Source organism: Triticum aestivum, chromosome 4B (genome assembly GCF_018294505.1).
Source record: "Triticum aestivum cultivar Chinese Spring chromosome 4B, IWGSC CS RefSeq v2.1, whole genome shotgun sequence".
In the NCBI taxonomy this organism is placed as follows: domain Eukaryota; kingdom Viridiplantae; phylum Streptophyta; class Magnoliopsida; order Poales; family Poaceae; genus Triticum; species Triticum aestivum.
Genome location: NC_057804.1, coordinates 630866263 through 630885556, shown reverse-complemented (window position 1 = coordinate 630885556; position 19294 = coordinate 630866263). Strand labels below are relative to the sequence as shown.

Here is a 19294-nt window from a genome sequence, read left to right as displayed (position 1 = left end):
GATGCCTAAATGATTGACTCTAGTGCAAGTGGGAGACTGTTCGAGATATGCCCTAGAGGCAATCATGTGATGATGATATTTCCATATGTATTCATGAGTCCTTTGTATTGTCCTTGAACATCATCAATGATATGTATCAATAAGTATGTGACTTGTTTGTGGAACTATGTATTGTATGATGATCGTTCTAATGATCCCTAGTTGATAAGGTTATGCAGACACATATCCTCGACTAGTATATGACTCGGTTGATGACTATGTTTCGCAAGTCATGTGCATGGAGATGCTAAACCGATAGTATGGACTCAGGGATGGAGATCACTGAGTCGGACAGACCCACTTTGAGACGCAGCGAGATATAGTTCTAGGGCCAGAGCGGTTGCAGGCGCTATCTCCTAAGCATAGTACGATGACAGATTTAGGTCATGTTCATTGCGGCGGCAGGGTGCGGTTGTCATGGTTTCGAATCCGTCGAAGATCAAGTCTCCGGGGATGTCGGCGGTGTAGTTCAAGCTTCCAAACCTGACCTGATAGCCAAGGGCGTAGCTGTCGATCTGCTCTAGTTGGCCAAGCGAGTTGGCCCGCAGTGCGAAGCCGCTGAATACGAAAATCTGTCCAGGGAGAAAAATCTCACCCTAGATTGCATTGTTGTAGATGATGGAAGGAGCCATCAAGCCTTACGGTGATGGCACAGTGAAACTCTCAATGAAAGCACCAATGTCGGTGTCAAAATCGGCGGATCTCGGGTAGGGGGTCCCAAACTGTGCGTCTAAGGCTAATGGTAACAGGAGGCGGTGGACACAATGTTTACCCAGGTTTGGGCCCTCTCGATGGAGGTAATACCCTACTTCCTGCTTGATTGATCTTGATGATATGAGTATTACAAGAGTTGTTCTACCACGAGATCATAGAGGCTAAACCCGATAAGCTAGCCTATGATTATGATTGTTGTTGTCCTACGGACTAAACCCTCTGGTTTATATAGACACCGGAGGGGCTAGGGTTACACAGAGTCGGTTATAGAGAAAGGAATCTTCATATCTGAATCGCCAAGATTGCCTTCCACGCAAAGGAGAGTCCCATCCAGACACGGGACAAAGTCTTCTATCTTGTATCTTCATAGCCCAACAGTTCGACCAATGTATATAGTCCGGCTGTCCGAGGACCCCTTAATCCAGGACTCCCTCAGCAATAAACATGATCTAATCATATGCATGCTCAACACAAACACCAAATAACATTTATTTAGGTTCAACACTAATCCCGAAAGTATAGGGAGTGTGTGATGATGATCACATCAATCTTGGAACCATTTCCAACACACATCATCACTTCACCCTCAACTAGTCTCTATTTATTCCGCAACTCCTGTTTTGAGTTACTAATCTTAGCAACCGAACAGGTATAAAATACTCATGGGGCTACTATGAGCACTAGTAAGGTACACATCAATAACATATGTATATCAAATATACCTTTGTTCATTTTGCCATCCCTCTTATCCGCCAAATATTTGGGGTACTTCCGCTTCTAGTGACCATTTCCTTTGCAGTAGAAGCACTCAGTTTCAGGCTTAGGTCTAACTTTCGGCTTCTTCATGGGAGTGGCAACTTGCTTGCCATTCTTCTTGAAGTTCCCTTTCTTTTCCTTTGCCCTTTTCTTGAAACTAGTGGTCTTGTCAATCATCAATACTTGATGCTCTTTCTTGATTTCTACCTTCGTCGATTTCAGCATCACGAAGAGCTCGGTAATCGTTTTCGTCATCCCTTGCATACTATAGTTCATCACGAAGTTCTAGTAACTTGGTGATAGTGACTAGAGAACTCTATCAATTACTATCTTATCTGGAAGATTAACTCCCACTTGGTTCAAGCAATTGTAGTACTCAGACATTCTGAGCACATGCTCACTGGTTGAGATATTCTCCTCCATCTTGTAGGCGAAGTACTTGTCAGAGGTCTCATACCTCTCGACGCGGGCATGAGCCTGAAATACCAATTTCAGATCTTGGAACATCTCATATGCTTCATGGTGTTCAAAATGTTTTTGAAGTCTCGGTTCTAAGCCGTAAAGGATGGCGCACTAAACTATCAAGTAGTCATCATACCGATCTTGTCAAACTTTCATAACGTCTGCATCAGCTCCTGCAACAGGTATGTCACCTAGCGGTGCATCAAGGACATAATTCTTCTGTGCAACAATGAGGATAATCCTCAAATCATGGACCCGGACTGCATCATTGCTACTATCATCTTTTAACTTAGTTTTCTCTAGGAACATATCAAAAATAAATGGGGAGCTACAACACGAGCTATTGATCTACAACATAATTTGTAAATACTATCAAGACTAAGTTCATGATAAATTAAGTTCAATTAATCATATTACTTAAGAACTCCCACTTAGATAGACATCCCTCAAGTCATCTAAATGATATGTGATCCAAATCAACTAAACCATGTCCAATCATCACGTGAGATGGAGTAGTCATCAATGGTGAACATCTCTATGTTGATCATATCCACTATATGATTCACGTTCGACCTTTCAGTCTACCGTGTTCCAATGCCATATCTGTATATGCTAGGCTCGTCAAGTTTAACCCGAGTATTCCGCATGTGCAAAACTGGCTTGCACCCATTGTATTTGAACGTAGAGCTTATCACACCCGATCATCATGTGGTGTCTCAGCACGAAGAACTTTCGCAACGGTGCATACTCGGGGAGAACACTTATACCTTGAAAATTTTAGTAAGGGATCATCTTATAATGCTACCGTCATACTAAGAAAAATAAGATGCATAAAGATAAACATCACATGCAATCAAAACATGTGACATGATATGGCCATCATCATCTTGTGCTTTTGATCTCCATCACTAAAGCAACTTCATGATCTCCATCATCACCAGCTTGACACCTTGATCTCTATCATAGGTCGTCTCACCAACTATTGCTTCTACGACTATCGCTACCGCTTAGTGATAAAGTAAAGCAATTACATAGCATATGTATTTCATACAATAAACCGATAAAGATGGGATTTGCCACTCCTATATGGAGAGATATTCTCTGGGCCCTATCAAGTGATCAGATTTCGAAAGCATGGCCATGTGACTTGGGTTAAGTGTTAACCCAGTTCGAGAATCTGTATCACGGTTTTGAGAAGAGAGGTCGAGCTACCACAAGGGTGACAAGTACTCGCCTTGGGCTTGACAACAAATATCGTGAGGCAAAAGGAATGTTGCATATGACACATTGTCAAGGTTCGTCAAACGACTTTACGCACAAATGGGAGTTGGCACGTTCTGCTAGGAGCCGCTACGAACTATCAACTCTGGTCGTGTCCATGTGTACGTGAACCTATAGGGTCGCACACTTAAGGGGTTGCAGCCCATTCGGATTAGATCCGAGTGGAAAATGGATGTGGACTCCTAGTGGGCTCAAGTGTTGAGCCCATCTCGAAGGTCTATATAAAGGGGAGTGGGCGCACCACTTAGGGTTGATCCTTTTTCACACTTGAGAGCCACCGCCACTCCCCACGCCCATGTCGCGTGGCCGGACCTAGCAGTCCGCCGCTTGATGCTGCTCCCCGTACGTGTGGATACCTTGGAGGCATCGCATCCGCGGTGCTTGGACAAACCATTCAAGGGAACCGCGAGGAGCCGTTCGTGGTAGATCACCATTCGCGGATCTTCGCTGTTCATGGGAGATCGACATCAAGAGGGGATACGGGCCGAGAGATCGACTACACGCATCACCAACTCTACTTCCGCTGCGGTGATTGCGTCTAGTGGTAAACCCGATCTCGTAATCTATTTCCAGCAGCATGATCTTGGGTGCGGGGTAGAAAATTTTATTTGGCGCTAGTGTAGCATACCGCATGTTCCAACACATGATGACCCCTCGCCATATATAGACACACATAAGTTTTTTTAATTAGCTAATTAACCCGCCGGGTACTGGAAAAAAAACCCACCCCACCCATACGACTCACCCCCGGTCTCCCGACATGGCTCGCCCCCACCCGCTCCCCGCCTTCTCCCAGGCTCCTGGCGTCACCCGCCCCCACCTCCTCCCTGTCTCTTGGCGCCGCCCCGCCCCCACCTCCTCCGGGATCCCGCCGCCGCCCCGCCCCCACCTCCTCCGGGATCCCGCTGCCGCCCCGCCCCCACCTCCTCCCGGATCCTAATGCCGCCCACCCCCACCTCCTTCCCGTCACCGGTGCCGCCCCTCCCCCACCTGCTCCCAGATCCCGGCGCTGCCCCGCCCCTCCCCCACCTCCTCCCTCGCTCACGGCGCCCCCCTGCTTCCACGCGCCACCGTCGGCCCCCTGCTTCCACGCTCCACTGCCGCCCCCCTGCTTCCACACGCCGCCGTCGGCCCCGCTGCTTCTAGCCGCCACTTTCGGGAGCCACCATAGCGCCACCAATCGCCATGACCAGCTGTCCCTACCGCTGCCTTGGCGACCTACCCCCACCGCTGCAGCGGGCCGTCGCTTCGTGTCACCGCATCCGGTGGCCACAGCGCGCTATCCAACTCGTCAGTCCAACTGCTTGCTCCACGGTCGGTCGCTCAAGTAGTTGCGTGCAGGTAAACATCTCCATGGGCGACAAGTCCTTCTTTCACAACTTGTTGTTGCTGCTGCACCTTCTCCTTCAACTAGGCTAAGTAAATTGTTCAGGTACCTTGTGTGTATATTATGCACCTTAGTGTTCAGTAGAAATTTCATCGTGTTGGGAGCTCATATACTACTATTCAATCAGTTCGAAAACGTAAACTTGGGAAGTTCAAAAAAACAAAACATTCAAGGGGGGTTTGTTGGGAATAACAAATCGAATTTCAGGTGTCAAATGTGAAAAAATAATTTCTTCTAATCTAGCATGCTCCCTCCAACATATTTTCATTTCTACTGTAGCTTGCTATAAAGATGAAACTATATAAGTACACTGTGCAAAAACTCAATGGTTCAAATGTGAAAAAAGAATTCTTCTAATCTAGTTCCCACCGTGCATTTTGTGTATGTAGAATTTCATCTAATCTAGTTCGAATTTCATCTAACCTCTGGCGACGCACGGCGCCCTCGCCTCCCACCTCCACGATGGACCTTGGATCTGCATCCACAGGGGCGGCCACCAGTGGGAAGGAGGAGCATCGGCAACAACCACCTCCGCCCCTTCCTGCTCCTCCCCGCCACGCGACGACCACCTCTGTCGCCCCGGGATCCCAGCTGCATGCATTCAGGAGCAAGAGAAAAGAGAGGTTAATTGTCCGTCCACACTGTCGCTCCTCGCAAGTCCACACTAGTTTTATCACAAAAAGCAGAGGATGTCTATTTTATTTCCTGAAACACAAACTAGGTGTTCTCAGTTCAGTACATGAGCTATCTCAAGTTCTTGGAAAACATATAAAATAGTACGGTGTTTGTGCAAAAAATTCAGACTGTTTTCTAGTTATACAACAGTTTACTATATGGTAGAATTGTAGTTGTTCAGTAAAAAGGTTCACTACCCCAACTGGGGGATTTCTATCTGTTTTGTCTTTCTTTTCAACTGAAAGTTGTAGCAAATGTGAACTGAAGTTGTTCTGGAGCAAATTAAGAATAATTGCCTACCTTTTTGCCACTGCTACCTTGCCACCTACATTAATGCTACTACTACTACTTATCGTGTTGCTAAAAGTTGTGATCTGGACAATTTGTGGGAAAGTGTGGACGCGCAAATTGCTCCGCGGCTGAGGAAGGCGCACCCCGGTGCTTGCCATGGCTGAAGACGACCTCCAACCGCGGGGTCCAAAGCAGCCAGCCTTTGTTCACATGTGCGTCTCCTTCCTGCTTCACCTAGGTATGCGCCGCCACCCGCCACGCTCGATGCTCCCTACTCCCATAGCCATCCTCAGTTCAACCCCATGGCATCGAGATGGTCGAGTTACTCGCGAGCAGTAGTCTGCCGTACCTAGAAATTAGATTTTTATCTGGAATAATCAGTTCACCGTACCTCGAACAATCAGTTCACCGTACCAAGAACAATCAGTTCGATCCATCTCCTGATTCTGAAAATATGAGTTGTGTTTACTGCAAAAACTGATGCTCTATAGTTCACCATGTATATGTGTCATCAGTTCAAAAAAGATGTACAGAAAAAGTTCAATTGTATGTGTTAAAACCCAGTTTGGTTTTATTCTATATGTCATATTATTACAAAATACAATAAAAGATTTTTCTAATGTGGCTGTAAGCTCTAACCATATGGCAAGTATAGCTGAAAGTTTTCGACTCTTGAACTGATAGCTGAAAGATACGATATGTGTATTGTTGATAATCTCAAACATGTTTTACTCAACTTTAGAAAACATGTAATACTGTTGTGCTGCTTTGCAATGTCTCCAGCAGTCCTACTTCTCCATGACGACAAGGATGACGTCGCAATGCATGCACGCTGCAACCTGTCCCCTGTCGCAGCCCCACCACTCGTTGCTGATGCACTCCAACCCGAGGACCTCCACGATGGAGGTCGCCTCACAGCCTAGCGATGAGGTAACTCATCTTCCTTGTGCGTCCTTCGCCCACTGTGCGCCCTGCTGCCCTCGACCTCCTTCCTCACAGGCATGGTACCCCAACTTTTATTTTGATTTTCAGTTCAACTTGTGTGTTCTTTTCAGTGCATTATGCTTTACATGTGCAGAGTCCTGAGGCAAAATGATACATTTTAGTTTGCTTTGCCACAAGGGCATTGCTGAAACTTAACTTCTGTCTAAACCTACAACCATCCATTTCGAAAATAGATGCTTTCAGAAATAGATGCTAGTTTACTTTGCATAGAGCTTGCAACTTATGTTTGTGTAGTTTGAACTTAAGCTGGTATCCCTCTCGTACTTCAATTTTTCAGTATTGGTCTAGTCAGTATGGTGAAGATGAAGCTCCTTTTTGAAGTTCTCCGGTTAATATACATGCACTTGGTCATCTTTTTTACATGTACTAACATCATCTCATTCGGAGTTGTTCGTGTGCTTGTAACAAAAATCAGTTCAAATCTCAAGAGAAGTAAGCTCAAATAAAAAAATACAAAAGTTCAAAGCGAAGATGTTTGCATATGTTTTGTTGAATTGAGTTCCTTCCTAAAAAAGCACTAAATATGTTTGCATATGTTTGCACATCTTTTCAATACAAACTTTTAAAAAGGTTTCTTCTGAACTTCTCAAAATTAATATACATGAACTTGATTATCTTTTTAACATGTATTGGTATCAGCTTCGTTGGATTTTTGTGCAACTTGAACTGATCGAGTAACACAATCAGTTCAAATCTCGAGAGACCATAAATTCAAGTTCACTAGTATTTATAAATGTTGGTTGCAGTACTAGCATTTACAAATTTCTTATAATCTCCACAGGTCGGAGGCCGTACATATTTCTTATTCCTATTGCTATAAGTTCAAGTGATCAAATGCTATAAGTTCGCATGTTATTCTCCAATTAGTTCAAGTGATCATTGTTTTATTTTATTGTGTATATGTCTAAGAGTAGACTTTGTGACCTGAACTTTCTACTTACTGCTTAGAGAAGGTCCCTTTTGTGGCATGAACTTTCTTCTTATTGCTTAGAGAAGGTCCCTTGGAAAAGATGACTACCTTTCGAAGTTGGATTATCCTCAAACAGTTTATATTTTGATGTGGAATAGGAAAATAGGTTTGCTTTGGAGTGTGTTTTACAATTAGAACCTTTCAGACTTCATATTCTTTGAGTATGCAAAAAACAGAGGAGAAAAGCTGGCTACCTGCGTATAGTTTTTATAATTTCCATGGGAAACTAATATTCATGCACCTCTTTGGTGGATGTTTTGATATATTTCCTTCACGAATTGTAGTTGTCGAATGGTATTACACAATTACTATTCTAGCATCATTGTTTATATTGTATTTTTTTAGCATTCTTGCAACCCTATTAACAACATCTTTTTTTGTAGTGTTTGTTGGTTTTTTATTGATGGACATCTTGGGCTTGCTGGGTGCAGAATCAAAGAAGGCCAGTGAGAGGTACTAGTAGAAGAGGAAAACTGAAGTATGCGTTTTCAAATGCAGGAAGTTCATATGTACTTTTACATTGGCTCATCAAGGTTGTGTGCGTACCATACAGAAATCTGGAGCAAATTGGCAAAAAGTATTTACATCCATTCAAACTCGAGGATACGACAAGTTCAGAGATTTTCCTTTTACAAAAGTTTGTGGTTGACAATTAGTTCAAATGATCATTGTTTTCTTCATTGAAGAAAATAAAAAGAAGTACAAAATATTTATTACAAAAATCATGAAAATTGTTCAAGTCGCAAACAAAAGGAAGTACATATCTTCATTACAAAAAATGTTCGAGTTTGAACGAAACAAAAAGAAAACATCCATCAGTTCAACTAGTGAAACCATGCAAATTCGGAGCTGATAGTGTCGTCAGTTTGGACGAGAAAATAAACCTAAAATTGTAATCCCAAAAAAGGTTCTGTTATATAAGTCCATGTCTCGACAGGAGGCCGTTCAAAACATCTGGAGATATAAGTCCACTGTTTTATTATGCAAGTTAAAAAATGACATCTCATCTGTGAAAACATGCTCAGTACAAACACATATACAGATCATTTCAACTACTCTGTTTTCAAACAAAAAACAGAATGCTCAGTACAAACACAAAACTGCGCTCAGTACTAGTACTCTGTTTTGAAAAAAAATATCATTTTGAAAAAATATCATCCAGTACAATGATATAAACCATGCAAGTTCGACGCCTATGATACCATCCAGTAATATCATCCAGTAAAAAAATTAGAGGATTAGAGGATATTACTGGATGATATTACTGGATGGTATCATAGTCGTCGAACTTGCATGGTTTATATCATTGTACTGGATGATATTTCTTCAAAATGATTTTTTTTTTGAAAAACAGAGTACTAGTACTGAGCGCAGTTTTGTGTTTGTACTGAGCATTCTGTTTTTTTCGTTTGAAAACAGAGTAGTTGAAATGATCTCTGTATGTGTTTGTACTAAGCATGTTTTCACAGATGGGATGTCATTTTTTTAACTTGCATAATAAAACAGTGGACTTATATCTCCAGATGTTTTGAACGGCCTCCCGTCGAGACATGGACTTATATAACTGAACCTTTTTTGGGATTACAATTTTAGGTTTATTTTCTCATCCAAACTGACGACACCATCAGCTCCAAATTTGCATGGTTTCACTAGTTGAACTGATGGATGTTTTCTTTTTGTTTTGTTCAAACTCGAACATTTTTTGCAATGAAGGTATGTACTTCCTTTTGTTTGCGACTTGAACAATTTTCATGATTTTTGTAATAAATATTTTGTACTTCTTTTTATTTTCTTCAATGAAGAAAACAATGATCATTTGAACTAATTGTCAACCACAAACTTTTGTAAAAGGAAAATCTCTGAACTTGTCGTATCCTCGAGTTTGAATGGATGTAAATACTTTTTGCCAATTTGCTCCAGATTTCTGTATGGTACGCACACAACCTTGATGAGCCAATGTAAAAGTACATATGAACTTCCCGCATTTGAAAACGCATACTTCAGTACATAGCGCACCATTAAATTGCTGCACAATGACTAAAAATGCATAAAAACTGCGAAAGATGCATAGTGCACCATTGAGGTATTAACCATTCATACTTTCTAGATACATTACAGTGCATATACATACCAAAGGTATGTGTACAGCAAGAATCTGAAAAAAAATCTGAATTCCTCTCACGCTTTTGTACTTGGTCTTCTCACATTTATCTCATTTTTCACATTACTTCTTCCTCTTCTACTAGTACCTCTCACTGGCCTTCTTTGATTCTGCACCCAGCAAGCCCAAGATGTCCATAAATAAAAAACCGACAAACACTGCACAAAAATATGTTGTTAATAGGGTTGCAAGAATGCTAAAAAAATACAATATAAACAATGATGCTAGAATAGTAATTGTGTAACACTATTCGACAACTACAATTCGTGAAGGAAATATATCAAAACATCCACCAAAGAGGTGCATGAATATTAGTTTCCCATGGAAATTATAAAAACTATACGCAAGTACCCAACTTTTCTCCTCTGTTTTTTTTTGCATACTCAAAGAATATGAAGTCTGAAAGGTTCTAATTGTAAAACACACTCCAAAGCAAACCTATTTTCCTATTCCACATCAAAATATAAACTGTTTGAGGATAATCCAACTTCGAAAGGTAGTCATCTTTTCCAAGGGACCTTCTCTAAGCAATAAGAAGAAAGTTCATGCCACAAAAGGGACCTTCTCTAAGCAGTAAGTAGAAAGTTCAGGTCACAAAGTCTACTCTTAGACATATACACAATAAAATAAAACAATGATCACTTGAACTAATTGGAGAATAACATGCGAAATTATAGCATTTGATCACTTGAACTTATAGCAATAGGAATAAGAAATATGTACGGCCTCCGAACTGTGGAGATTATAAGAAATTTGTAAATGCTAGTACTGCAACCAACATTTATAAATACTAGTGAACTTGAATTTATGGTCTCTCGAGATTTTAACTGATTATGTTACAAGATCAGTTCAAGTTGCACAAAAATCCAACGAGGCTGATATCAATACATGTTAAAAATATAATCAAGTTCATGTGTATTAATTTTGAGAAGTTCAGAAAGAAACTTTTTTAAAAGTTTGTACTGAAAAGATGTGCAAACATATGCAAACATATTTAGTGCTTTTTTAGGAAGGAACTCAATTCAACAAAACATATGCAAACATCTCCGCTTCGAACTTTTGTATTTTTTTATTTGAGCTTACTTCTCTTGAGATTTGAACTGATTTGTGTTACAAGCACACGAACAACTCCGAATGAGATGATGTTAGGACATGTAAAAAAGATGACCAAGTGCATGTATATTAACCGGAGAAGTTCAAAAAGGAGCTTCATCTTCACCATACTAACTAGACCAATACTGAAAAAGTGAAGTACGAGAGGGATACCAGCTTAAGTTCAAACTACACAAACATAAGCTGCAAGCTCTATGCAAAGTAAACTAGCATCTATTTTTGAAAGCATCTATTTTCAAAATGGATGGTTGTAGGTTTAGACAGAAGTTAAGTTTCAGCAATGCCCTTGCGGCAAAGCAAACTAAAATGTATCATTTTGCCTCAGGACTCTGCACATTTAAAGCATAATGCACGGAAAAGAACACACAAGTTGAACTGAAAATCAAAATAAAAGTTGGGGTAGCATGCCTGTGAGGAAGGAGGTCGAGGGCAGCAGGGCGCACAGTGGGCGAAGGACGCACAAGGAAGATGAGTTACCTCATCGCTAGGCTGTGAGGCGACCTCCATCGTGGAGGTCCTCGGGTTGGAGTGCATCAACAATGAGTGGTGGGGCTGCGACAGGGGACAGGTTGCAGCGTGCATGCATGGCGATGTCATCCTTGTCGGCATGGAGAAGTAGGACTGCTGGAGACATTGCAAAGCAGCACAACAATACTACATGTTTTCTAAAGTTGAGTAAAACATGTTTGAGATTATCAACAATACACATATCGTATCTTTCAGCTATCAGTTCAAGAGTCGAAAACTTTCAGCTATACTTGCCATATGGTTAGAGCTTACAGCCACATTACCAAAATCTTTTATTGTATTTTGTAATAATATGACATATAGTATAAAACCAAACTGGGTTTTAACACATACAATTGAACTTTTTCTGTATGTCTTTTTTGAACTGATGACACATATACATGGTGAACTATAGAGCATCAGTTTTTGCAGTAAACACAACTCATATTTCCAGAATCAGGAGATGGATCGAACTGATTGTTCTAGGTACGGTGAACTGATTTTTGCAGATAAAAATCAAGTTTCTAGGTACGGCGGACTGCTGCTCGCGAGTAACTCGACCATCTCGATGACATGGGGTTGAACTGAGGACGGCTATGGGAGTAGGGAGCATCGAGCGCGGCGGGTGGTGGCGCATACCTAGGTGAAGCAGGAAGGAGACGCACATGCAAACAAAGGTTGGCTGCTTTGGGCCCCGCGGTTGGAGGTCGTCTTCAGCCATGGCAAGCACCGAGGTGCGCCTTCCTCAGCCGCGGAACAATTTGCGCCTCCACACTTTCCCACAAATTGTCCAGAACACAACTTTGAGCAACACGATAAGTAGTAGTAGTAGTAGCATTAATGTAGGTGGCAAGGTAGCAGTGGCAAAAAGGTAGGCAATTATTCTTAATTTGCTCCACTACAGCTTCAGTTCACATTTGCTACAACTTTCAGTTGAAAAGAAAGACAAAACGGATAGAAATCCCCCAGTTGGGGTAGTGAACCTTTTTACTGAACAACTACAATTCTACCATATAGTAAACTGTTGTATAACTAGAAAACAGTCTGAATTTTTTGCACAAACACCATACTGTTTAATATGTTTTCCAAGAACTTGAGATAGCTCACGTACTGAACTGAGAACACCTAGTTTGTGTTTCAGGAAATAAAATAGACATCCTCTGCTTTTTGTGATAAAACTAGTGTGGACTTGCGAGGAGCGACAGTGTGGACGGACAATTAACCTCTCTTTTCTCTTGCTCCTGAATGCATGCAGCTGGGATCCCGGGGCGACAGAGGTGGTCGTCGCGTGGCGGGGAGGAGCAGGAAGGGGCGGAGGTGGTTGTTGCCGATGCTCCTCCTTCCCACCAGTGCCCGCCCCTGCGGATGCAGATCCATGGTCCGTCGCGGAGGTGGGAGGCGAGGGCGTCGTGCGTCGCCGGAGGTTAGATGAAATTCGAACTAGATTAGATGAAATTCTACACACACAAAATGCACGGTGGGAACTAGATTAGAAGAATTTTTTTTTCACATTTGAACCACTAAGTTTTTGCACAGTGTACTTATATAGTTTCATGTTTATAGCAAGCTACAGTAGAAATGAAAATATGTTGGAGGGAGCATGCTAGATTAGAATAATTTTTTTTTCACATTTGACACCCGAACTTCGACTTGTTATTCCCAACCCCCCTTGAATGTTTTGTTTTTTCGAACTTCCCAAGTTTACGTCTTCGAACTGATTGAATAGTAGTATATGAGCTCACCAACACGATGAAATTTCTACTGAACACTAAGGTGCATAATATACACACAAGGTACCTGAAAATTTTACTTAGCCTAGTCGAAGGAGAAGGTGCAGCAGCAGCAACAAGTTGTGAAAGAAGGACTTGTCGCCCATGGAGATGTTTGCCTGCACGTAGCTACTTGAGCGATCGACCGTGGAGCAAGCAGTTGGACTGACGAGTTGGACGGCGTGTTGTGGCCACCGGATGCGGTGACACGAAGCGACGGCCCGCTGCGGTGGTGGGGGTAGGTCGCCAAGGCAGAGGTAGGGACGGCTGGTCGTGGCGATTGGTCGCGCTATGGTGGTTCCCGACAGTGGCGGCTAGAAGCAGCGGGGCCGGCGGCGGTGTGTGGAAGCAGGGGGCCGGCAGTGGCGCGTGGAAGCAGGGGGCCGACGGTGGCGCGTGGAAGCAGGGGGGCGCCGGGAGCGAGGGAGGAGGTGGGGAAGGGGCGGGGCAGCGCCGGGATCTGGGAGGAGGTGGGGGAGGGGCGGCGCCGGTGACGGGGAGGAGGTGGGGGTGGGGCGGCACCGGGATCCGGGAGGAGGTGGGTGCGGGGCGGCAGCGTGATCCTGGAGGAGGTAGGGGCGGGGCGGCGGCGGGATCCCGGAGGAGGTGGGGGCGGGGCGGCGCCGAGAGACGGGGAGGAGGTGGGGGCGGGCGGCGCCGGGACCTGGGAGAAGGCGGGGAGCTGGTGGGGGCGAGCCATGTCGGGAGACCGGGGGTGAGTCCTATGGGTGTGACCGTGTGTAAGGTGTAGCAGTAGTGGGTAAGCTCACCAAGTAGTTTATAAGGTGAGTACAACTCTATGCTCGTATGCAACCAAACAACGTGCACTCGTGTGACAAGATACAATGTCAGCAAGCAAACACAGTGCGTAGATGCGTCGCTGCGATGCAGAGAGAGGATATGCAGGCAACCAACCAATCAACATGGATATGTTGGTTTTTTACGTGCATATGCTCAAGTATCCTAGTCTCGTCAATGAAAGAAAGAGAGAGGGGCGTTTTCAAAAGTGGCACAAGGGACCTGTCCACCTGGGTCTGGGTGGGGTGGGGTAAGGGTGGTGGCCTTGGGACGTTTTCAAAGAAAAAGATGGACGTTTTCAGAAACATTGCACAGGGGTTTGGGCGGGGTGGGGTGCGGTCGGGGTCGGGGCTGGGCGGGTTGCGGTGGTGACGACATATTTCCCCTTCCCCATCCAAAACAAAACAAAACTGCGCCCCCCCCCCCCCCCCCCCCCCCCCCCCCAAATCCCCAGCCCCAGCCGGACCCGCCGCGTCATCCCCGATTGGGTGGGCGACTTGGGCGAGTCCATCGGCCCCGTCGACTACGGCTGCGTGCGCCGGTGCCGTCACCGCCGCCTCGCCACCTACCTCTGGCTCCACGGCTTCCGCGACGCCCTGCGAGGGTACGTGCATCCTCACCCCCTCCGTCCTCCTGAACGAACTGCTTCGCTCGCTCACCGGCGGCCGCCATTGCCCAATCCATCAATCAATCACTCGCAGGCTGCTCAACGAGACGGACGCGTACATGAGCGTCATCCACCTGTCGCGGCTGGTACAGCAGGGGCTGTGGGACGACGTCGTCGCCTACGTCTCCCGCTTCCTCCGCCCGGTCTCGCACCCGCAGAGCGACGAGGCACAGGTGCTCCTCCACTTCCTCAAGCACCACGCCGCCTTCGCCAGCATGGTCGACGGCGTGCCCGACCGCAACCTCACCTACTTCAACCGCAAGTACAACACACGGTACCTCAAGCACGACGACTCCGTCTCCCACGACGCCCTCCGGATCCGCTCCATCGTCCTCTCCATTCTCCACTCGGAACAAGTCAGGTAGCAGCACTAGCTAAATGATCACATCTTCAGTTCAGTTCCTGCCTGCCTGTCCATTATTCCTGAATTTTTTCCTCTTTATTATGTCTCTCGACTTAAATCTGTACCACTGTTTCATCAGGTCCTCCCTGGACTGGGAGCGCGTTCGTTGGAAGGCCTCTCAAATCGTCAAACACTTGGCTTACAAGGCTCGTGAGTTGAAAGCCCTGGTCATATTGCCGGCCGGCTCAATGATGCCACACGATGTACTTCCCATCGGATTCAGGTGATTCCGGCTCCATCAGTTTGCTTGTCCATGTTCACTTGATTCATTCCATTCTAGGCAATGTGTAAAACCGGTCCTCCAATTTCATTGCAACTAACTTTGATACAATTGATAAAAATTAAAAAGTCTCTCATTGATTTCCCTGTATTTTGTTTGCCTAGGTACCGTCGGAGGCGGCACGTCAAGGAACAAGACCTGCCACGACCTAAAACACTGGCCAAGATCTTTCTTAGGACCAAGAAGAGGTAAAAAATACAGTATGACCTTGAAACATGGCGAATTCATTCTACTCTTGCTGCCTCTTTCTTGACCAACTCAACTCATGCACATGTTCCATGTTTTTCAGGCTGCCTTCGTCAACTCGCAGTCATGACATAAACAGGGGTATAGTGCCCTATTTACAAGCATCTTATGATTAGGCAATATACTTCCTTGTAGATTCTAGATCTGTGATGCTAAAAGCCATCGTTACTGTTGTTGGTGCCAGGATTGACAGACAAGACAAGGAAGTGGCACGCAGATCTTATTGGTAACACTAGCCCCTGCTCTTGTGTCCTTGTCTTGTTTACTTTGCGCTTTACACATCTATAGCTTGCTCGACTTATTGTCAATCCAGATATATTTGGCAGCAAGCTGTGAGGCCCTTTGATTTTACTCTTTCGAAAAACCTCTCGGATCATGCATGTATGTGCATATAAACTGATCAACTTGTGTCATCTTCAGATGAAAGCTTGCAAGCTGGTCTGGAACTTCAATCAAGTGGGAAGGAAGGTAACCTTCGCTTAGTACAGTCATTTTTGTCGTTATCTCCACTGCTTATATGTGCTCCTTACTAGTTCTCTAATAGGCTGAATCCTTTTGGCACACATCTGCACAATAACGTTTCCTTCCCTTCCAATTTTAGAATCAGTTAAAAAATAAGAATCACACTTCACATCATATGTTGGAGACCATAGCCCTATTGGTTAATTATATGCAAAATTAGAATGAATTAATTCTTGCTGCACTTTTTTTTACTACTGTGCCTCATTTCCATATTTGTGTCAGTGCGCCATTTTTATATTTGTTGCTTCCAAAGTGATTCCCGATGTTTATGCTTTGGATATTCCTATGCTGTAGCCTATGTGCCTATGTGGCCATTATCTATGACCCATTGTAACACATATCTTTTGAACGATGCACGGTAGAAATACTTTTCCTTTTGTGTTTGCATTCTTTCGTTCTATGCTCACTTGTTTTCCATTTTGTGTCTGCTTTTGTGCATGGTAAATTCTTTTTTTGTGCATGGTAAATAAAGAACCACTATCCCGGTCTGACTTGATGATGTTATTTTTTGCAGTTTATTACTTTATTATAGTGCTTAGCTGCTTACTACCAGTTCTGATTGTTGAATGCGTTGCAGGTGTTCCTGACGCTCCAGTGTTGAACACCATGTCTGGTACCGCAACACATCTTACTAAAAATTCTGAGGCCTCGTCATTGACAAATGCAGGTAATTTTGTTGACCACCCTCAATCATTCTCAAACCTCCATTTGCGTCACAACTTATCCCTGAATTGTTTGTTTCTAGCGATCACCAAATGCATGTCATTGCTGCGTGGTGGTTTAGATGTCCCAAAATAATCATGGATATGACACTTAGGATTCCTTTAATATTTTTTAATACTATTTATGGCTTCCTCCAAAAAGTATATCAACCATAAATAATAACCACCCTGCAAAAAAAAATCATAATTAATAACCAAGGTTCCTTTGAAAAGATATTGGCCAAAGTTTTAGTTGAATCATAGAAGAAGTTGGTTCAATTAGCCTGTAATACCTCTGTAGTGCTAAGTTCTGTTCCACTTCCAGCCCTTACAGTTTGGTTCATATGTGCATTGCTTGCCCTTATTTATTATTAGGGGCTATCTCTAAAAGATCTATGTACTGTGGGAACATTTTCCCCTGGAGTTTTCCATTCTGTCATTCTTTTGTTGTTTGCTTGATGTTGTTCTTTGCACTTGGTCAGCGCTTGGCTATCTGCTGCCAATTCTAACTGCCAGATTTGTTGCAGGTGCTCCTGTTGCTCCAGCTTCGCAGACTATGTTCGGCATCTTGACAACATGTGCGGAAGTATTTGGTATCTCATCAGTGACAAATCCAGGTAAATAATTTGACCGCCCATTTCTCACACATAAACAAACTTCCACAGTTAATTCCTGAAGTATTAATTGTAAAGAACGTCAACAATCAAGCTTTGACAGTCTGCACTTCGCCAGTACTTGGTTACCTGCTAGCGTTTCTAACTGCTGAACTTGTTGCAGGTGCTCTTGCTGCTTCAATCTCGCAGACAGTGAAGTTGACAGACAGTGCTCAGAACACTGGAATCGCATCAGTGACAAATGCAGGTAAATTAGTTGAACATCACCAGTTGTTTTTATACCAGGAAGAAACTCCATTTTGCTTCAGTTGATCCCTGATATTGTTGTCAGAAAACAACAAATATATAGTCAAGTGCCTGCTTGCATTGTAAATATAATATGTGATATCTGTATTACAATTTCATTTCTTCAGTTATAGAGGTGGCCTTGCTACCTTTACCTGCCTTTTTGCCACTTATTTCCTGTGGAAATATGGCTTATGGATATTGTGGAAGATATCTCTTTCCGAGTCTGCATTTGTTAGCTACTTGCCTACTTCTTTGTTCCTTTTTTTTTTGCATATGTTATATCCACGATAGTTTGAGGACCACGTTTGCATTGTGGAGGCTAACCATTCAGGTTTACAATTTGTGTAAGCATTGGCTTTTACAGTGACGTGTTCCTGAAAACCCTTGTTTCTCATGACAAACTAATGAAAGTCGGGCTCCTTCCTTTTAATTTTGCACATGCCTCTGTTGTCACCCTTTTTGTTGAAATGATCATTGTTAAGAAAGCATCGGTCATACATAATATTTGAGTCAAGTTCCTTAAAGATATCATCTGTTGGACACACACAAGTAAGCATTTGAGTCCAGAAGCTTCCGGTCTCAGAAAGAATCGGTGGACGGAACAGGCAACTTTTGAGCAGAATCCTAAACCAAAGAATGCAAGGAACAAGTGGGGCTTTTGGGAGCAACCCCTTAAGATACCGAGTGAAGAAACTGAGCGTGGTTAAATTAAATGTGCAATAATATACTAATAATAATAAACAAATGTAGGGGGTGAAATTCAAGTTGACTTTGCGCACACCTTTGGTAGGTTGAAATAGGGGTTATTCCCATGTTATACCCGAATAAAATCAAACACGAGCGCAAGTGATGGCGATTTCTCAAGATGCTCGTGAATGAAATGGACAAACTTGTTCAATTTTTTTCCGGATGAATTAACTAAGTAAGTTGGACACTATACAATGTGTTGTGTTGGGTGCAGTTGGTAAAGAGGAAGGAAGGAGGATCTGTGTTCTTATGTGAAGTTTTATGTATGTTGATGTGCAGGCATCTGAAGCTGGAGGCATGCATATGGATGGAGTCTAGGCTAGTCAGGCTGGGGTGGTCCTTGTGGACTTGTTGGTTGAAGATGGAGAGAGACGCTGGAAGGAGTTGCTCTAATTTGTTGCTTATAGGTCTTGACAGTGATGAGTTATATGTCCGAAAATCAGCGGCAAATGTATGCATGCATGTGATATATCATGAAGTATATAAAATGTATTTCTGGATAAATAGATATGTTATTTGTTTCTTTGGGATTAACTGAAGAATTATTCCTCCCTGATGGCAACAAGATTCAATCATTTTTTTTAGAAGTAATTCATTCAATAATTGGATGATTACATATGACGATGAAGAAATCAGTTTTGTATCTTATTTTGTGGTGCGCCTCTTCCTATAAGCCCAGGCCCACTATCACTATCGAGCAAGGTCCATGAAAAGTGCCTGCAGCTACCAAGCTCCATGGCTCTTGGTATTTGAATTTTTTGTAAAACACGCTTCCGTTGCTCAAACATATCTTAAAACAAATACTTGAGTACATACACATATCCCTATGGTCCGGTAAAAATCTGGAAAAAGAAATACTTTGTATTTTGGGAAATACAAGAAAGGGAAATTTCTGACA

The 19294-nt window shown here is 43.4% G+C and overlaps 1 protein-coding gene across 1 annotated transcript; it reads left to right on the top strand.

Moving 5' to 3' along the window:
* The first annotated feature begins 14377 nt into the window (after positions 1–14377).
* LOC123089488 (uncharacterized) lies at positions 14378–18930 on the top strand. The gene is made up of 11 exons (XM_044511159.1): positions 14378–14532; positions 14630–14956; positions 15078–15221; positions 15383–15466; positions 15568–15605; positions 15709–15750; positions 15945–15992; positions 16624–16713; positions 17275–17364; positions 17525–17608; positions 18676–18930. The coding sequence occupies exons 2-11, from the start codon at positions 14655–14657 to the stop codon at positions 18681–18683; spliced, it is 930 nt and encodes a 309-aa protein (XP_044367094.1). The 5' UTR covers positions 14378–14532; positions 14630–14654; the 3' UTR covers positions 18684–18930.
* Positions 18931–19294: the final 364 nt, after the last annotated feature.

Excerpts from the sequence above, each read along its gene's own strand:
- LOC123089488 (XM_044511159.1), top strand. The coding sequence starts at position 14,655 with ATGAGCGTCATCCACCTGTCGCGGCTGGTACAGCAGGGGCTGTGGGAC. Across the intron at positions 14,957-15,077 it reads CTCCACTCGGAACAAGTCAG|GTCCTCCCTGGACTGGGAGC; the intron begins GTAGCAGCACTA and ends CTGTTTCATCAG. Across the intron at positions 15,751-15,944 it reads GTGGCACGCAGATCTTATTG|ATGAAAGCTTGCAAGCTGGT; the intron begins GTAACACTAGCC and ends TGTCATCTTCAG.